The 18,402-nt window shown below is 35.5% G+C and overlaps 1 protein-coding gene across 1 annotated transcript in view; it reads left to right on the top strand.

Moving 5' to 3' along the window:
- Positions 1-222: 222 nt before the first annotated feature.
- LOC113112144 (disintegrin and metalloproteinase domain-containing protein 12-like) overlaps positions 223-18,402 on the top strand; it is a 67,222-nt gene continuing 49,042 nt past the window's right edge. The window contains exons 1-3 of the mRNA XM_026277597.1: positions 223-262; positions 524-657; positions 4,729-4,802. Of these exons, the coding sequence (XP_026133382.1) occupies positions 223-262; positions 524-657; positions 4,729-4,802 (248 nt within the window). The remainder of the gene's footprint in view (positions 263-523; positions 658-4,728; positions 4,803-18,402) is intronic.

Raw genomic sequence — 18,402 nt, 5'->3', positions numbered from 1 at the left:
GGCAACATGAGGGCTATATATATATCAAACAATGAGGGTCACTCAATGAGGGTTATTTTGCAGTTTATTTTAATTTTGATATAACACTTCTAACTATGCCTATTTTAATTTAAAGTTGTTTTGTGGTTTCTTTGAATTTTGCTGAGGCTGCCTTTTTGAGATATGCTGATATAAATGTGTGATATGCACATATGATCTTACTTTTATAGCATGTAGAGATAGATGAGGGCACAGGGAAGAGCTTCGTTAGGTTATTATAGAGGTCTGATCTAAATCGAATCAGGCCTGAAATAGATATAGTATCCAGGGAGACTGTTGTCAGGACAAACCTGATGTTTAAAAGCATTGATTAGCAATGTTGTGTTCATTGCGTCATCACAGGAGGCTACAAACGCTAAAGCCAAAGAGATTTATAGTTAGCATAGATTAAACAAAGACTATATGCCAGTGATTTTAAATAAGTAATGCTCAGCCGAGTTAGACAGTGATTAGGCGAAGTTTGGTGGTTCACTTAATTTTGGAGATTTCCCATACTTGTTTTCTCTTTTTTCAGCTGCCTATCCAAATCAACATGACACCCTGGAGCGTTATGACATATTCGAACCACACCTGCTCATTGGAGGACAGCAGAGACCGGTTAGTCTCATAAAGTCAATGGTAAGTCACTTTTAAAATCAACTTCCCATTTTTTTCTCACTCAGGAACACATTATGTCCATGTACACAGTGCTGCATTTGTAACTTCAGCCTTTAATCCTGCTCTGATCCTACACAGTTCAGTCATTTACAGGAGTAAAAACTGCATTCTACAGCTATACAATGTGTATGGAACCAAACTTAACAATTAAAACATGTCTTGTGGTGCAAGAAATCGAGGGGTATGTTTTGACTCATTGGTGTTGCCAGATCTTGCTAGGAAAAAATAAACAAATAAGAACAAGCCATTATTAAACTCAAATCCTAAAGACACATAACAAAATATGGCAACCTGCATCTTGTCATAGGAAGCACAAGTATATTTGTAGCAATAGCCAACAACACAATTTATGGGTCAAAATGATTGATTTTTCTGTTATGCTGAAAAACATTAGGATATTAAGTAAAAATCATGCTCCATGCAGATATTTTGTACCTACCATAAATATATCAAATCTTACTTTTTGACTAGTAATATGCAATGTTAAGTATGTACTTGGAGATCTTTAAAGGTGACTTTCTCAATATTTTTTTTTTGCACCATCAGATTCCAGATATTCATATAGTTGTATCTCTGCCAAATATTGTCCTATCCTAACAAACCATACATCATTGGAAAGATTATGAATTCAGTTTATTTAATAATAACTAGTCTAATGACTGGTTTTGTTGGGCTACCTTTAAATGGTTGCCTTCGGTTATGGTTTGACATATCCATAAATTGTATGCTGAAATGCTTGTATTGAAATATTTTATATTCTACCAATGATAAATCTGCTCTAGATGTTTAGTTTTGTGAAGGTGTTGAGGAACATTTGAGCTGTGTTTAACACATACTAACTGTATGATTTTTACTGTAAGTTTCTGCCATATGGAAATCAACTTGAGATAGTCAACACTGATAATGTAGAACAGTATTTTTCTGTAAAGCAGCTTAACAACGATTTGCATTGTGAAAAGTGCTATACAAATAAACTTGAACTTGACTTGAACTGTTTATGATCATTACCATATAGCGATTTTCAGTTTGCATGAATGTGACTGTAAAATATGTAGTTTAGGTAACAGAATTGCATATTTTGAGTTTTAATATTTGGGATATGTCATTAGGCTACTTTTTTATGCAGACCTGGCAACCCTGGCTCTGCAAAGCTGACTTCCAAACAAACAAAACTGTAACTCATTCCCATACAGTTGTCACTTCTGAAACTTTACAGTGTGTACACGGCCTATGGAAGTAAAAGAGTTGCATATCCCTAGTGAAAAATAAATACTTAATACACTTGAAATACACTTATTTCATGCTAAGTTTACTTCAAGTTACTTTTTAGTTCAAAGATCATACAATCCTCATCCAAAAGTTGATTCTTGTTAAAGACTCTGATTAGATACTGGTTGAACAAGGAGTGAGTATGAACTGATATGTTTTGGGAAGCGGTGAGCAGACCTGCCTGTGAGGGAATATTGTTCCCGGAGGGGATGTGTTGCTTTTGTCCTTAATGAAAAACATTTCTCAGCCAATTTATGGAATGAATACGTGCAGAGCTTTTTTGAAGCCCATTTGTTAAATTTATTTACTCCGAGTCTGTTGTTTACTTACTGAAGTTTGTAAAAAGGTTTTACAGAGACATTTTACATGTGTACCGCCGTGAGCAACAATTTTAAAGAGAAAAGCAGGCCACCCAGGGATCTATGTGGAGATTCAGCATTAAAATGTAGGGGAAAAGACCACTGAACTAGTGTGAGTTTGTTAAATGGTGGATTGTGACAAGGTCTTGTGAGATGTAGCTTGTCTAATATGATGCCTGTGAAATATCACTGATAGAAAAAAGCATTTGAACATTTACTTTAACCAAATCTACATGTTGATAAAGTCATGCACATCAGCTTCTAGCTTTTTCTCTGATCCATGAATTATTTTCAGACCTTGTAACATTTAAAGTTGGGGTACTCAGTAGAAATATCTCAAAAAAGCCATCGAAAGTATTTTTTTTGGGGGTGGGTGGGGTGGCAAAAAATCAAGAGATGAACAAAAAGCGTCCCTCAAAAGCCTGACGATCATATTTGAGACTCACATTTCAACAATAAAATTAATAATTAATTATGGATAATCAAGTAATGGGATAAGCTTTTTAGCAAAGTTTTTATCTTGTTAATAATTTTGAGGCCGATTTGCGTATCATCTATGAGATAGTAGACTTTAGGGTTAAAATAACTAGCAAAAGTATCTGCATTGGGTTTTAAAAAAAACATGCGGATGAATAATGATGACAGAACTGTCATTACTAGGTGAATTATTCCATTTACCATGGTCATTCCAGATTGCATAAGTTCTTATTTTACAACCTTTGTAGATTTTATTTATGGTTTTTTGCTTTTAATATATAGGACAGTCAAGGGAGGGAGTAACTCTGGGAATATAGTGGGGGAGATGTATTGGCGCATAATGCAGTCTGGACTCACATCATCAAAAACTGAGCACATGCTTTACCTGCCGTGCCACGGCTCGTTACATGTGTTTTTCAGATCATTCTTCTTCTTCATGACCCAGTTGGCACAGACGCACTGCCTGACACAATGACATTCTCCTGTAAAGTTTCCTGGAGCAGCACAAGAACATCCCTGAATACTCCCAACACCACATGTCAAGCCCGGGATGAGGCTCTTCAGCTGGAATGCTGTGTTTTGTTTTCGTGGGACATTTATTATTGATACTGACACTTTAAACTTGTGTTTCGGCTCATTTTGCTCCAGTGCACCAATGGCTGTTTGGATCCTCCAGGTGGTCTTTGATAAAATTGAGATGGGAGTTAATGTTATTGTTGGAGACTAGTGATTATTCAGCAATGCAAGTCTATCTGGTTCCTTTTCAGTAAATTTATGAATAAGTGATGGAGACGGTGACCAAAAAGATTTGTTTATTGACTCTTTCACCAGTAGGGGGTAAATGAATACCTGAAAGCCAATGAAAGTCAATGCCAGTCACGTTTGAAGACCCTTGTCAGCCTCACCAAGTTCTTTCGTACTTCTTACTTTGAGGTTTTGCAGCAGTGATTTAACATTGGAAAGTCTCTGAGGAACCCTTACAGAGGTGTTAAGTTTGCTCCATTTGTTTGCTTTTCTATGGATTTATGGAGGTCAAAGTTGTTAGCGGGGGTTTTGTAACCAAGTTGCATCCAGAAGAGTGTCAACCCCCAAATGTCTTTTCATCAGAGATTTATAAGTGCACTCCTATAAACCCACAAACTCTCAAAGTATCCCATGTGGTTTAATAGTTTTTCCAACAAATACAGAATGCTACATCCATGCATTCAATAAAAACAATAGACCACAAGTTGATGTACATTACAGAGATTTGAGATTTTTCCTTCGTTTTCCATCACTAAGATGAAGGTCAACCCATATTCTAGATCAAATGTGTGCTATACACTTAGCAAACTTTCTCTCACGATCCTCCCCAATGTGTATGTGTCACAGTCTTTAGCATGCATATGCAATGACGCATGCCCCTCTTCATGTTAGACAGATGATTCATGCTTATTTCTGCTGTATTTTGTCAACGCCTGGATGGTTTAAATCCATTTCCCTTAGAGCCTCGGAGTAAATCTGCCGAACTTTCAGACTTACAGAGCGTGAAAAGAATTAATGTCAAAGAGAATTGAAACATAAAACTAATCCTGACAGCTAGAGACTTACGACACAATGGCGGATTCATTTTATCCCGTACAAAAGCCCACTCAAAACTGGAAATATGCTTTCTCTCACTCTCCATTGGTCTGAGGACTTGCATTGTCTTTAATGCAACGTTTAGAACTTCATCTTCCATGAATATAACCACTAACAGAAGTTAAGCCAGCATGAAATGGCCAGTTTTACTTTCATAATATAGATTTAAATGCATATTTTAAAGTAATTTTAAACACTTTTCACCATCCATTAATGTGGAGGAAGTGATTTAAGATTGTGACTTTCTTGTTTCAGATGTTTTGATATATATAAAATGCATTTCTCTTTCGTCTTTGTCTGATTGTAGGGTCATCCTGGATCACTGAAGGTGCTGATTGAAGTGGATGGAGAGCAACTGCTTCTTGCTTTGCAAAAAAATGAGTAAGTCCTTCATTAATCTGTCACTTTACCAAATGTGTACCATAGTACAATGATGGTACTTTGACTAAACTATGGCAGGGGTTTCCATCTTTTAAATAACACAGACCCCCAAATATGATCATCCTCTTATGAAGGACCCCATTATATAATTAAAACAATTATGTTATAAATATTTTATATATATAAATAGGCTATATTTGTTTACTTTTTTCTATTACATTATGTTTTTCCAACCCACTGTAGTACTGTACTGTTAGAATTAATTTATTTAGTGATTCACTTATTTAAAAGATTTGCTTTATTAGTTATTAATTTTCACAGGCTTCTTAGCAATCCTGTTCAGATACCACAGTATATACATGGTCGCTTAAAGAATACCAAAGATTATATTTTGTACCCATACTTTCTTTCATTCTTATCTGAATTCATTCATGGATATAAGTGCATGGTATCGTGTTGGCAGTTCCTGTTGTATGACAGAAAATGGCATCACAATTTTATCATAGTTGCAACACTATACAATTAATATGTGATCACTTTAAAAACAGAATCTGAATCTTTCTGCCATTTTATTATTATTATTTTTTATTACAGTTCGGGCTAACACTAAATTGCAGTTTTATTGTACTCCCTTTTCTCTCTTTCTTTTTTTTTTTTTTGTGGTAGTTTTGGGGTTTTATCAAAGTTTTGAGCATTGACCTAGAACATGCATGGTGGTTGCAACAATATATGCATGAGCATAAATGAAAGTAAACTTTTGCCATTTAAAAATGACATACTATGGGGCCACCGTTTGTTGAAACACTTGTTAGTGTATATTTAACAGGCTTGTCAGTTCTTGCATCATTGTGTTGCTCAGAATAACATTCCAGAGAAGCTATTAGTTTAGTCCGTATTTTAGTTTGGTGTTTGATTCCTACATAAGGCATACTACAGTATCTCCGTCTGCCTTGTAAGAATCCATGTATTTTTGCTTTAAGTGTAAGACCAGTGTGAAGCGGTCAATCAGGTCGATGTAATGAAGCTCTTGTCAAACGAACCCTTGCCAGCTCTGTTTGTGAATGCAAATGAACATTCGCCTTGACAGCTTCATGCCGGAGGCGACAAAACACCACAAGAGTCTAATTACCAAATCTACCGATCCCCATGCTCTTCATTTGACATGCAGCATATCATCCAGAGAGCGAGACGGTGGGAGTGTAGCTTTGAAGGGTAGGTGAGTGCTAATAACGTAACTGAGGTCTGAGAACTCACCTCTGAATTTATTTAGGTTGACACTAATCTTCATGGTGAGAGTGATTGAAAACCCTTCTCTGGTATGAGCATGTGTAAATGTGAACCAAAGCGTGAAGAGGCAAAAAGAGAAAAAAAGATATTTAACGTTGCAGGGGGCGAAATTATAAGGTGTAAGAAGTGACCTTGAAGTTAGAGACTACATGCACAGTGGTGTTAAATACGACCCAGATCGTGTTTTCGTATATGAGACAGGACACAATAATTGTGTTTTCAGTTCTGATCTTGGCCACCGTGACTTCAAAGTATACATTGTACAAAATCTGAGTCCACTTTTTAGTCATTTGATGTAATCAGATATACTTGTTCAGGCATTGCATCAATATCTGTCATGTTAAAGATGATTTCAGTAACGGTCATCATGGAAAAATGGAAAAAGACTGCATTCATTGGATCAGAAGTGCCAGAAGAAGAAAAAAACTGTAATGTTATGAAATAATATTGTTACGATTAAAAATAACTGTTTTCTATGTGAATACATTGTGAAATGTAATTTATTATTTTGATCAAAGCTGATTTTCTACTCAAGAAACATATATATATATATATATATATATATATATATATATATATATATTATTATTATTATATTATTATTATTATTATTATTATTATTTTATTTTTTTACCAATGTTGTAGCTCCATATTTTTGTGGAAATTGTGATGGATTTTATTTTTCAGAATTATTTCATGAATAGAAAGTTCAAGAGAACAACATTTATTTGAAATAGAAATCTTTTGTAACATTTATAAATGTCTTTATTGTCATATTCATGAGCATATTCATTTCTTTAAAAACGTTTTGAACAGTATTATACACAAATAATTGATTTATAGACAGAAAACCAGCATTGCCATAAAGCCTGTTTTCCACAAAACATCAGTGTTATTGTGACTCTTGGCTGAAGTTGCGGTGGTCAGACAGTGTTGTGTGGATATTAAATCCAGCATTTGTTATACTGTATAAGGAAGAGAGCGAGTGTGAGTCTCCTGCTCCACCGAAGCTGATGAATTCCAGTTGTTGAAACTGGATGAAACAAAGCGGAGCAGAAAAAACATTCGTCAAATGAAATTATCAAAATTGAAAGCTCAGATTTGTTTTTCATACTCTCGTATTTCAGCACAAGAAGTTCAAAACGTTGTGGGTGGTGCTCAGCACACTGATTTACAGGGTCAAAGATTTCACTTCGTTCTTAAGCAGCAGTCAGGCACATATGATGACCGCCGGTTTATGTTCTTATTTCCTACTCTTTAGTCTAGGAATGCTTGATCGCAGTTTAGTCACTGTAAGACCATGGCCTAGACAAAGCAGTAGATGTTCACTAAAACAGGTTATGCATGTTTTCTGTAGGAAAGTCCTGTATTAAGTTAGAAACAGTCTCAATAGTATTTGATATTTAAGGGTCATGCTTGTGTTTATTATAGGCATAGTTCACCCAAAAATGAATATTCTGTTATTTATTCACCCTTAAGTTGTTCCAAATCTGTATGAGATTCTTCTGCTGAACACATAAAAAGATATTTTAAAAAGCTGCTGGTAGCCATTGACTTCCATAGAAATAATACTGTTGAAGTCAATGGCTGCCGCAATTGTTTGCGTACCAACATTCTTCCATTTGATTCTTCCTTTTTTTTAACTCTTCAGCTCTTCTCTTATGTTCAACAGAAGAAAGAAACTCTCACAGCTTTGGAACAACTCAATTATAAGTAAATTATAACATTTTTTTTTTTTTTTTTGGGTGAACTATGTCTTTTAATGGAAGACAGTAACAAGACATAAAAATTTATATTATAGTGTAAGAAATCTCTCTATGAGCTCCTCAAACTCAGTTCGTCTTGATAAGAACATGAATTAAACATTAAATCTTCTCGATTTTATTCAAAGCCCCTAATTAAGTTGTATGAGTACATTTAATTTCAGTGAATAACCTGACCTGGAAATGGACTTAAAATTGGATCTTTTCTTCTTCAAAGAACAGAACGAAGTACATTATTCATCTGCCTAGTCAAATACAAAAGTGTAATTTTGCGAACAGTGGGGTGGCATCGCTCGTGTAGTTTCTGAGATTGTAGGGAGAATTTAATTGTAAGGTGTGTTATGGTGTTGCACTTACTAGGGCATATTGGTATGTTAAGTATGTTAGTGTACAGGTTAAGTGCAATTATTATTCTGCACACTCAAGTCACAATCTTAATTGGACCTGTGGTATTTAATTTAAAAAAGTGATTTTTGGAGCTTTCCCATGCTAACGTGATGGGCGTGTGAGATAAAGACACAGGAGTGGAAAAGGAGACTCAATCTCACTGCGAAGCCTCTCATGAGCGCTGGAGATATGTTATTATCAGAGACACGACCTCTCCATGTGTCAGACAGCTGAACAAGAGCAACACAGCACCTTCTCGCATTATCATCAAGCGATAAACCCGAGCGGGTGATGAAACACAGAGGCTGATTCAGAGAAACATTAGAAGCGGAGATAAGATTCGCATGCAACTTAATCCTACAGTTTAAGCAAACCACTTCTCAAATTGTGTAAAAGTTCCGTAAAAAGAAAAAAAGTAAATAGTGAGTAAATACTCTCTGTTACTTTAATCCAGCAAAGGCATTTCTATTATAATCTCACAAACACGTTCATCTGCACAGACTGAAAACTGCTTATAGCAGCGCATCCACAGAGACACACAGATTCATCTGGAAAAGAGTTTCGGCAAAACTGGAACTGTAATGTGATGCACAGAGAGGAGAAGAGGCACTGATTCATGATCCAAAAAATATCTGTGTCAAATAACAGTCAACTGAGAGCCTATCACAAAAGAGACCTGAGTCAACTTTTAATTTAATGCAGTGTCAACTCAAAGAGAACTGAATTCAGTTTAGAGTCAACTAAAAACGTGCAAGTTTGGTTACTTTAATCAAAAGTCATTGCTCATGATGTTTCGAACCTTGATATCTGAGCTTGAATCTTGATCATGTCGCAATTGAAACTGCAATCTGATTTTCTGACCATCTCGTGCACAGATGAAAGCATTAGGCACTCGAAGAATAATGATGAGAAATCTCTGAATAAAAGAGCACAGAGCTGGAAATACGAGAGAGCAGCAACACAATGAGGTTCGAGTCATTAATGAGAAGGAGAGATGAGGCAGAGAGTGTGTTTGAGAGTGTGACATCCATACAAAAGACAAGAAAATGATGCTTAAGAGAAAGCAGACCGAGACAAACACTCCTCCTCCTCCTCCTCGATCTGCATCTGGAGGGTTTATGTGATGTTTTCTGGGTTTCCCCTCTAATTAATTTGTAATGTGGAGGAGCCGGTTCCCTGCGATAATGACCGCTGTAAGCCAGCAGTTATGAGAGTCAGCACTTCTTCAGGTCTTGTTTTTCTGCACTAATGAAGAGCTGGAGTCAGGGAGCTGCATCATTTGCTAACAATGGTACATGCACAAAAGACTGTATTACCATAATCACTTGCCTGTAATGAAGTAACACTTTTGGAAGTTCAAAAATGAGAAAAAAGTAAATTATTATTAATGCATAAATATAATTTAAATATTATAAAACATGAATTCATGTAATAATAATCATGCACATAATATATAATCACACACACAATTTTTAGGCTATTGACAAAAATATGCATGTGTATATGTTGTGCATATTTTATTCTAGGCCTAGACTTAAAGGAACAGCTGTAGTTGTTCAAAACTGAGTTAATTGATGTGGTGTGTGTGTGTCTTTTAGTTGCATTTTCTCCTTTTATTTAGTACTAAATGTGCTGCCAGAATTACAGATGTGCAGAATTGTTCTTTTGATACTAGATTTCATTTTAAAGCATTAAATTACTTGCACAGAATGACATTAAGGCATTACTCATGTAAGCTGGCTGTTTTACAGTTTTCATCAACATTTCTCCATATTTTATGTTCTGTACAGTGACTTCATGCTTTTTTCTGACCAGCTCGTGTTCTTTGTCCTTATAAGGTGGACGTATGAACCAGACAAATCAAAAGATGGATTCTGGGAGTTGAAATGGAGCCATTTGCATTGTTCTGTATAATGAGTCATCAGTGTGATAGAGAGAAATATTAGCTCTGCTCAAAGCTTAGTGATCTGCTCATGTTTGGTGTGAGTGAGGGGATTCAGAAAAACACTGGCCATAAATAGCTCTTCTTGCACATGAAATTGGATTTTGCATTAGTTTAATAATAAGAAAAAAAGTCTTCATGACTTATGTTAAGCAGGGTTTGATCTTCTACATGACCAAAGTATACTGACGTTCCTCATCTAATGACGAAAAAGGAGTTACAGCAAAAGACAAGACTTTCAGTGTATAGTAACTTAAATCTCAATCTCTTCCTGACACTGATTTATATATTAGTTTCTCTGATATACTTTCATAGCTTTTGTTAAAGCGGTCATCGGATGCCCATTTTCCACAAGTTGATATGATTAGGGTCTTAATGAAAAGTCTACAACATATTTTTCTCAAATTTCTCAATGGTTGTGTAAAACAACACTCTTCGACCCAAATCTTTTATCAAAAACAGCTCTGTTCTGTTCACTGCAACCAGTTTTAGTACATGTTTCTTTAAATGCTAATGAGCTCTTCTGTGTGTATATATATATATATATATACTGTATATGTGTGTGTGTATAAAATTATAATATCTATGTAATTTTATGTCATATAATTAGTTATTTTGTATAATCAATATTATGTTTGTATATATAATTATGTATTTTTTATTTATTAAATAATATTTAAAGATTACTAAACTGATAAATAAAGTCCCATTGCTCCAAGTTAAAAAAAAATAAACAAAATAAAAACATATTAGTTATGCTAAAATAAACAAGATATCACTTTATTTATTTATTTTATAACTTTTTGAAATATCATGAGGGAAAATGAATAACTTAGTGGTGAATTATTGCTTTTAAAATTTTTAGCAAAAACTTTTGCATCTTGTTTTTCATCTTGTCTAAATCACATTGCATTGTATGTTACGAATATTGTCAGCCCTTTGATGAATTGCTTTTGTTCCTCTTTTTAAGTCTCTCTGGCTGAAAGTGTGTGTAAAGCTCTGTCTGTTTCACTAAACACATATTCATCTAAATCTGTCTGCTTTTATTTGCTTGTGTCTTTATATTTATTTGTAAAGAGGTGTTTGAGTGTGACATCCTCTCTGTCTCACATCCTGTCTGCTCTCTGATACGCAGCCTGACCTCAGACAGAGAATCCTGTCGCTCTGCAGAGTCTCTTGACCTTTGACCTTTGACCTCAGTGCAGCGGCCCGTCGGTCTGACAGCCTGTGCTGAATAAGCGGTCTGTTTTGGCCGGTCTGGAGGGGTTGCAGATGACAAAAAACACCAAGCAAACAAAACCTCTTGCTTCCGTCCCATTTGACCGGCGTTCAGTCCTGAAGATCTGCTGAGGAAACCGAACCCTGCTTTAGTGCTTTTCCTGTTGTTTGTTGATTTCGGGGTGTTCGGTTTGAGGCGGCGGATTGCTCTTGAGCAGCTCGGCTCTTTAAAGCACAATAAAAGAGGAGCAGAGGCTTGTGGGAGTCTTTCCCTCACGCTCATGCAGAGAGCAGATGTTGAGTCGTGCGATGCTGAGCACGAGTCTGGGGTTTGGCTTCAGATGGATGGGTGTGAGAATTCCCTACGGGGACGCCGATGAAAGCTGAACGAACTGACACTCGAGCTGCAGGAAGTACTGCATGTGTGTATCTGGGAAAGACAGCAGGAGTGTTTGTGAGGAATCACTGAGACCGGAGGAACTTAAACTGATCTGAAAACACATGTAGAGGTGGTACTGAAGGATGATTTTGCATTGGAGTAAAGCTCAAATAATCTGTGTGTCTGTGTGTGTGTGTGTGTGTGTGTGATTGTGTGTGTGTTTAAAGGAAACACTGGGAGGTATTATCATTATTTTATACATATAATTATACATTTATTAAGTAGTATATAATATAATAATAAAATAATATAAATATTGTTATTTAAATAGGTTATATTAAATATAGTAATGAAATATTTAACTACATAAATTATAGAAAGAGAAATACATTCATTCATACGTGTGTGTGTATATATATATATAATTTTTTTGTGATTCTTTTTATTATTTTATTTATTATTTATTTTTATTATTTTCAGTCATACAGTTATTCAGTTACTAGTATTGTTGTATATATAATTATTTATATAATAATATACCTATCAATCTATCTATAAATTGCATGTTTTATGTAAATATAAAATATATCAACTATCAAAATATAATGTTATATAATTAGTTTTATATTTTGTTTATGCATATAATTATATCTTATATTATTTTCACAGTCATACAATTATTTGTACTATTATATTTGTATATATTGTAGTGATATATTATATAATAAAACATAAATAGTTATGATTTAATATAATGAAACACTTTTGCATACTGAGAAATTAAGCCCTATTGGCCCAGGCTATAGAAACTAAATAATAAAAATTAAATCTATTAGTTATGATACAAATAACTGAAATAAACTATTTATTTATGTATTTTTTGTTTTGTTTGATTTTATTGTTATTTCCGTTTTAGTGTATAGTAAATGAAGAAGCAGAAGAGTAAATAAAGAGGTCACCTGGGTGTTTTATTAATTTATTTAGAAACCGTTCTTTTATGCATTCATCTGTTGCATCAGAATAATAATGAGGCTGAAGGTTTGAAGTCATAAATTCCAGTGCAGAGTTGAAGATGCCGTGATTCATACACATTTGCATTTGTAGAAAAATTGGTAATTTAGACATAACCACATACTCCTTCAGTGCAAATGAAATGTGTTTTGAGGGCTAGAGTGAAGGACACTCGAATGCTTCCAGACACGATGCATTGTTCATTTGGCATCAGGTGAATTATGAGGACAAAACACTATTTTTCCAGCCGAAGTGAAGGACTCGTCTAGACAGAGCTCTATTGGGGTTTCCAGGAATCAAGGTTCAAGCATGACACACAACCAACTGGACATCTTATGATTCAGCACATGGAGTAAACCCAACAAGTAAAACCATTCCAGATTGGACTTGCATGCTGAGAGAATGGCAGATCATTTCTGCATCAGCAGAACACTGTCATTAAAATAATGTTTGCAAATAAGAACTAGTTCATCCAAAAAGACAAGATTCTGCCATCATTTACTCACCCTCATGTCTTTCTCTCTACCAGTTTTGTGAAAAATCCAGTTAGTTTTTATATTTACAAGCCAATATCTTTTCTATTACATGATTCAACTGAAGAAAGAATGTCTGAATGACATGAAAGTGAATAATTGATGTCTTAATCTTCCCTTTTTGCTAAATGTTTCTTTCTACATTAAAAAAAAAATAAATAATAATTAACTCAGAAATTGCTAGGAAATTTCTGATTAAATTTTTATTGCTATATACTTTATAATTACTAATAATAATATTGACAAGTGTTTTGGTGATTTAAACATAACACTTTGATACATTATCTGTCCATATAATATAATTAATATAAATACATATTTTTTTATTTTATTGATTTTTATATTTATATTGATATGCTGTTCAAATGAATTAGTAAATAAACTGTTGCCAGATGCTTGTGACTGGCTCAGGGAGCAGGATTGTTTTCATATATCATATTCTTGCTACTTTTAGCAGATGTGAGGCCGTTTGAAAGCTAGGCCATCCAAATGCTTTGTCAGACGGGATGTAGTGAAAACGCTGAAGCCCGAAGGGAGAACAACAGTGGGTCCAAAATACAAGACGGAGATGAAAGATCTTCCAGGATCTGGTGTGATGGATTGGGACTGAGGTGCATCACGGGGGTTTAGGCCTTGGCTTAACATCCAGGCTAATTTGGTACCTATGGCCATGACTTCACAAGCTCTCCCGCTACCAAAAATGAAAGTTGGACTCATAAAAAAGGCTTTTTGATTTCTATTTTATGTGATGCTCATTGCGCAAGCGTGAGAGAAGCAAATCCACTTCTGAAATGAGTTTGAAGTGTTAGCATCTGTGGGAAACCATCCAGGAGCTGTTGACCAGGCAAATTTAGGTGATACATTTGCGTGTGCTTACGAAAAACCTTTGATTTGTTATTTTTGATTGTTAACGAGTTACTCCGAGATCATTTACCAGAGAAATTTGTCACGAATGGCACACGCTAGCCTCATAATAACCTCTTGATTTCTGTAAGAGTGTGTGGTGTTGCAGTGTGGTTTAAGGAAACGTGCACGCCCAGACTCTTAATGTTTGCATTCGCGATGACAGATGTGTTAATGCGGCCAGATGTGCCCAAAGATCCCTCACTTCAGAGGAGAGTTTGTGTTTTGTATGCTCTTGTTGTGGGTTTTGTTTCATGAAGAGATGTTTTCATGCTGTGCATGAAAAAGTACAACAACTGCGAATGGAGAAATACATCACTGATAAATATCATATTTTAAATTTCATATGCATAAGAACAAAAAAAATCTGAAATGATGTATCAATTGTTTCTCCTAGACAACAATGAGATTAAATGGTCAGACCTCAGAACGTTCTGGCAAGGTTTATACAAGTATAATTTGTTTGTTCAAAGTTATCTGGTCTTTAATAATGTTTTTAAATGTTAACACAAAACATTTATTAACACATAGTTTTATTAATACATATACGTATTAATTCATATTAATACAACCTTTTTCAGAATTGTTTTAGTTGGAATTCCGTGTAACATTATTAAATGTAACTGCTTATTTAAGAATGTTCAAAAAAAAAGTAACAATGTTTGCAAAATAAGTGGAATGCATAATTGGATTTAAAATATCTAAAAACAGGACATTTTGAAACGGAACATTTAAGAATAACGTTTTCATACCTTACAGTATTTTTGTTAGCAGAGTTGCTTCTCAGATGTTTCTCCCAAAAAAAAGAGAACAGTAAACTTGAAAAAAAAAATTAATTGTGTCTATTTTCGTTTTGCTTAAGAAACTGAAAAAATCTGAGAAACAATTCAAGGATATAAATCTATTTTATCTTACCATTTAAATGCCTTGTGGGTGTTGATTTAGTCAATTAAACAAAATGTAATTGCATAAAACCCTTTAATTTGAACATGAGTGCATTTTTAGGTTTTCTGACAAAACTTTTTTTTACAATATCAAGGTTTTTTTTTTTTTTTTTTTTTTACATAATTGAGATCTCTAATTAGTCGTAAACTGTGAAAATCAGTGTCCAAGCAATGCATGTGGGTGTATTTCAAATATGTTTATCAAGGATACATTCATAAATAAATATGAAGAAATTCCTTTTAAAATAATATCTGAAATGCAACCCACAAATTCCCACAACAACAAGACAAGATAGAGATAAAAAAAATATACAGAAAATATGATATTTACAGCTGTATTATTTCCTAACTTGTGCTTGTTTAAATTAAAGCCAGAAAACATTGACCAGTTCTTTTACTTCTGGTTGATCAGTTGTTGCTTTGAGTCATTGGGCCCTATCATACTCCTGGTCCAATGCGACGCAATGCGCAGCGCAAGTGTGTTTGCTAGTTTCAGTCCGGCGCCGTGCGCATTTTCCCGTCCAGCGCTACGTCATTTAATTAGCAAATGAATTTGCGCCCATTTGTGCGCCCATGTCTAAAAAAGAGGCGTGTTTAGATGCATTGCTATTTTAAGGAGCTGAAAATAGACTGCGCCATAGACCAACAAAAACCTGGTCTAAAATCTGGCACAATGTTTTTTCTTTGTTATTTAAAGAGTTATTACAGTGTTAGTACAGGCGGGTCCACACTGCGCGTATACGCTGTGCTTATTAAACACAGGGACGCACAGCAGCACACAAACATTGCAAATATTAAACATTAAAGGATTGCAATGCATAAGATTTTTTTGTAGGCTAGTTAATTATAAAAATGTCTACATGTCATAATGGATAGTCATTGCATGTATCAAAATTAGGTTGCACATGAGCAGCTCCTTTTCATCTCGTAGACGCGTCTTTGCATTTGCCAAATTCCATGATGTAAATAGCAAATCCGTCACGGCACGAGCACAACTGTCTCTTAAAGGGAATGGAAGATGAGACTTTGATTGGTTTATTGCCCAAAAAACACCCGTTACTCATTAAGAGAATAGGGACAACCCGTTTCGACAATGTGCCCGGGCGCGCCAACCATTTTTCCGCCCGTTGAAATATCAAAAGTGGATTTGGACGCGCCCTAAGTCTGCACTACACCTGCGCTGTGTGCTTTACACTTTGCGATTAGATCGTTAAAATAGGCCCCGTAATGTTTTTCATTTCTCATTCATTCTTCCTAGATAGCTCATTCTCTGAGACCTTTGCTGAAGCAAGAACGTTTTGCACAATTGAGGGTTTTGTTGTGACCTTTTGTCCTTGTGTGTTGAAATACTGTAAGTCATGTGACATCTTGACCCCTGACCTCTTGCCCCCCTCTGGTGAGTTTCCTCTCTGTCCAGTCACAGCTGAGCAGTTTCCCGGTCCTCAGGTGTTTTCTGTGACCTAGACTCCTGCGCCTGCCTTCGTTCAAGCTCATGTTGGAATAGTTCATCCCTGCGATGAGGCAAGCGGCCTTCGTCCGGTCCAAGGGTGTAACGCTCCTCGTTAGCTAAAGCTTAAGAGCTGGGTGCAGTCTCTGTCCTGCCATGGGATGTCATTACATCAGCCTCAGAATATTTCCATGGATTATTGCATTCTTAGTCAACAGTTCTCCCATCACACCAGTGATGTTTAGTTTATTCCTGTGAGTCATTTAGAAATTAGATACTAGGTTCTGACCCTGTTATGCTTGAGCACTCACCCTGCTGATGGCAAAACTGACTTTTTACTAACTCTTTAATCTAGCTTTAATTCTAGCTTCATGCATTCTTGTTTTATTAACACTTAAATATGTGCAAGTTTAATAAAAAAAAAACTAAGTTTTGAACAAAAATGATCCAAACGTTGAAGTGGAATGATTCCATCAACACCACCAAAGTTTCTAGGATTCGACATTCCATTCGGTAAAATTAGGCAGTTTTTGATTTATATGCTGGGATATAAAGGGGAAGTTGTGGCCTTCCTGGTCACTTGTTTTTGCTTCTTCTTCACTGTGTTTTGATGCAGAGATGCAGTACTCTTTCAGAAGATCTGTAATAGCACCTCCTACCGTGTAAGAATGCAAACACGGAAACCCACAAAATTCAGTCTATAGCGAGTTGTTTCATAAATGAGGGAAAATTCCATCAATGGTGGGGAAAAAGTTAAACTGATTTAGGAAACATCTAAAACAGGTCACATCAGTTAAAGGGATAGTTCACCCAAAAATGGAATTTCTTTCATCATTTATGCAAAAGAACACAAAAGAGGCTATTTTGACGAATGTTGGTAAGCGAACAGTTGATGGTAGCCATTGACTTGAATTGTATTTTTGTCTATAAGTCAATGGTGACCATAAAGCCTTACCAACATTCTTCAAAATATCTTCTTTTGTGTTCCACTGAAGGCAGAAATTCATACAGGTTTGAGGGAGGAAATATCAGAATTTAGCCAAAAGCCAAAAGTTTGCTCTGGTTTGTTGTCCATTGTTTTTGACATGTACTGAACCCAGAACATTCTTTGAAAGCTTATAAGTTCTTAAAATAGATTTTCTATAATAGCTGAAATGCGTTTGGCAATGTAATGTCTGTTGTGTCCAGAGAGAAGAATATTTTACCTTAAATAATCGGGTTTGGTATGAGTGTCGGTTTCTCTTTTATGGTCCTTTGGCTGATGATTTTCCATCAGTTCCAGAGCAGATGTTTGATTCAGGAGTCAAAATGATCTCAGTGGACTTCACACTGTGCAAGTCAATGTATTCGATCACTTTTACATTTGCTGTGGAAAATGAATGTGCTTCTCATCAGAGCAAATGCACCTTTTCACTATATTTTTTTGTGGTTTTTGAGTCGTTGCTGTGTGGTTTCTAAAGTGTTCTGAATAGTTGCAGTGCACTGCTATGCAGTTGGTATGCTACTCTGAAAGATGGCCAGGGTGTTGCTAAGCAGTTGCTAAAGCGTAATGAGTAGTTTTGTTGCCAGGGTGATCTGGTTGGTTTTCCAGGGTGTTGCTATGCAGTTGCTAAAGCGTAATGAGTAGTTTTGTTGACAGGGCGATCTGGTTGGTTGCCAGGGTGTTGCTATGCAGTTGCTAAAGCGTACTAAGTAGTTTTGTTGCTAGGGCGATCTGGTTGGTTGCCAGGGTGTTGCTATGCAGTTGCTAAAGCGTACTAAGTAGTTTTGTTGCTAGGGCCATCTG

Source organism: Carassius auratus, chromosome 12 (genome assembly GCF_003368295.1).
Source record: "Carassius auratus strain Wakin chromosome 12, ASM336829v1, whole genome shotgun sequence".
Taxonomy (NCBI): Eukaryota; Metazoa; Chordata; class Actinopteri; order Cypriniformes; family Cyprinidae; genus Carassius; species Carassius auratus.
This window is presented reverse-complemented; position numbering and strand designations above follow the sequence as displayed.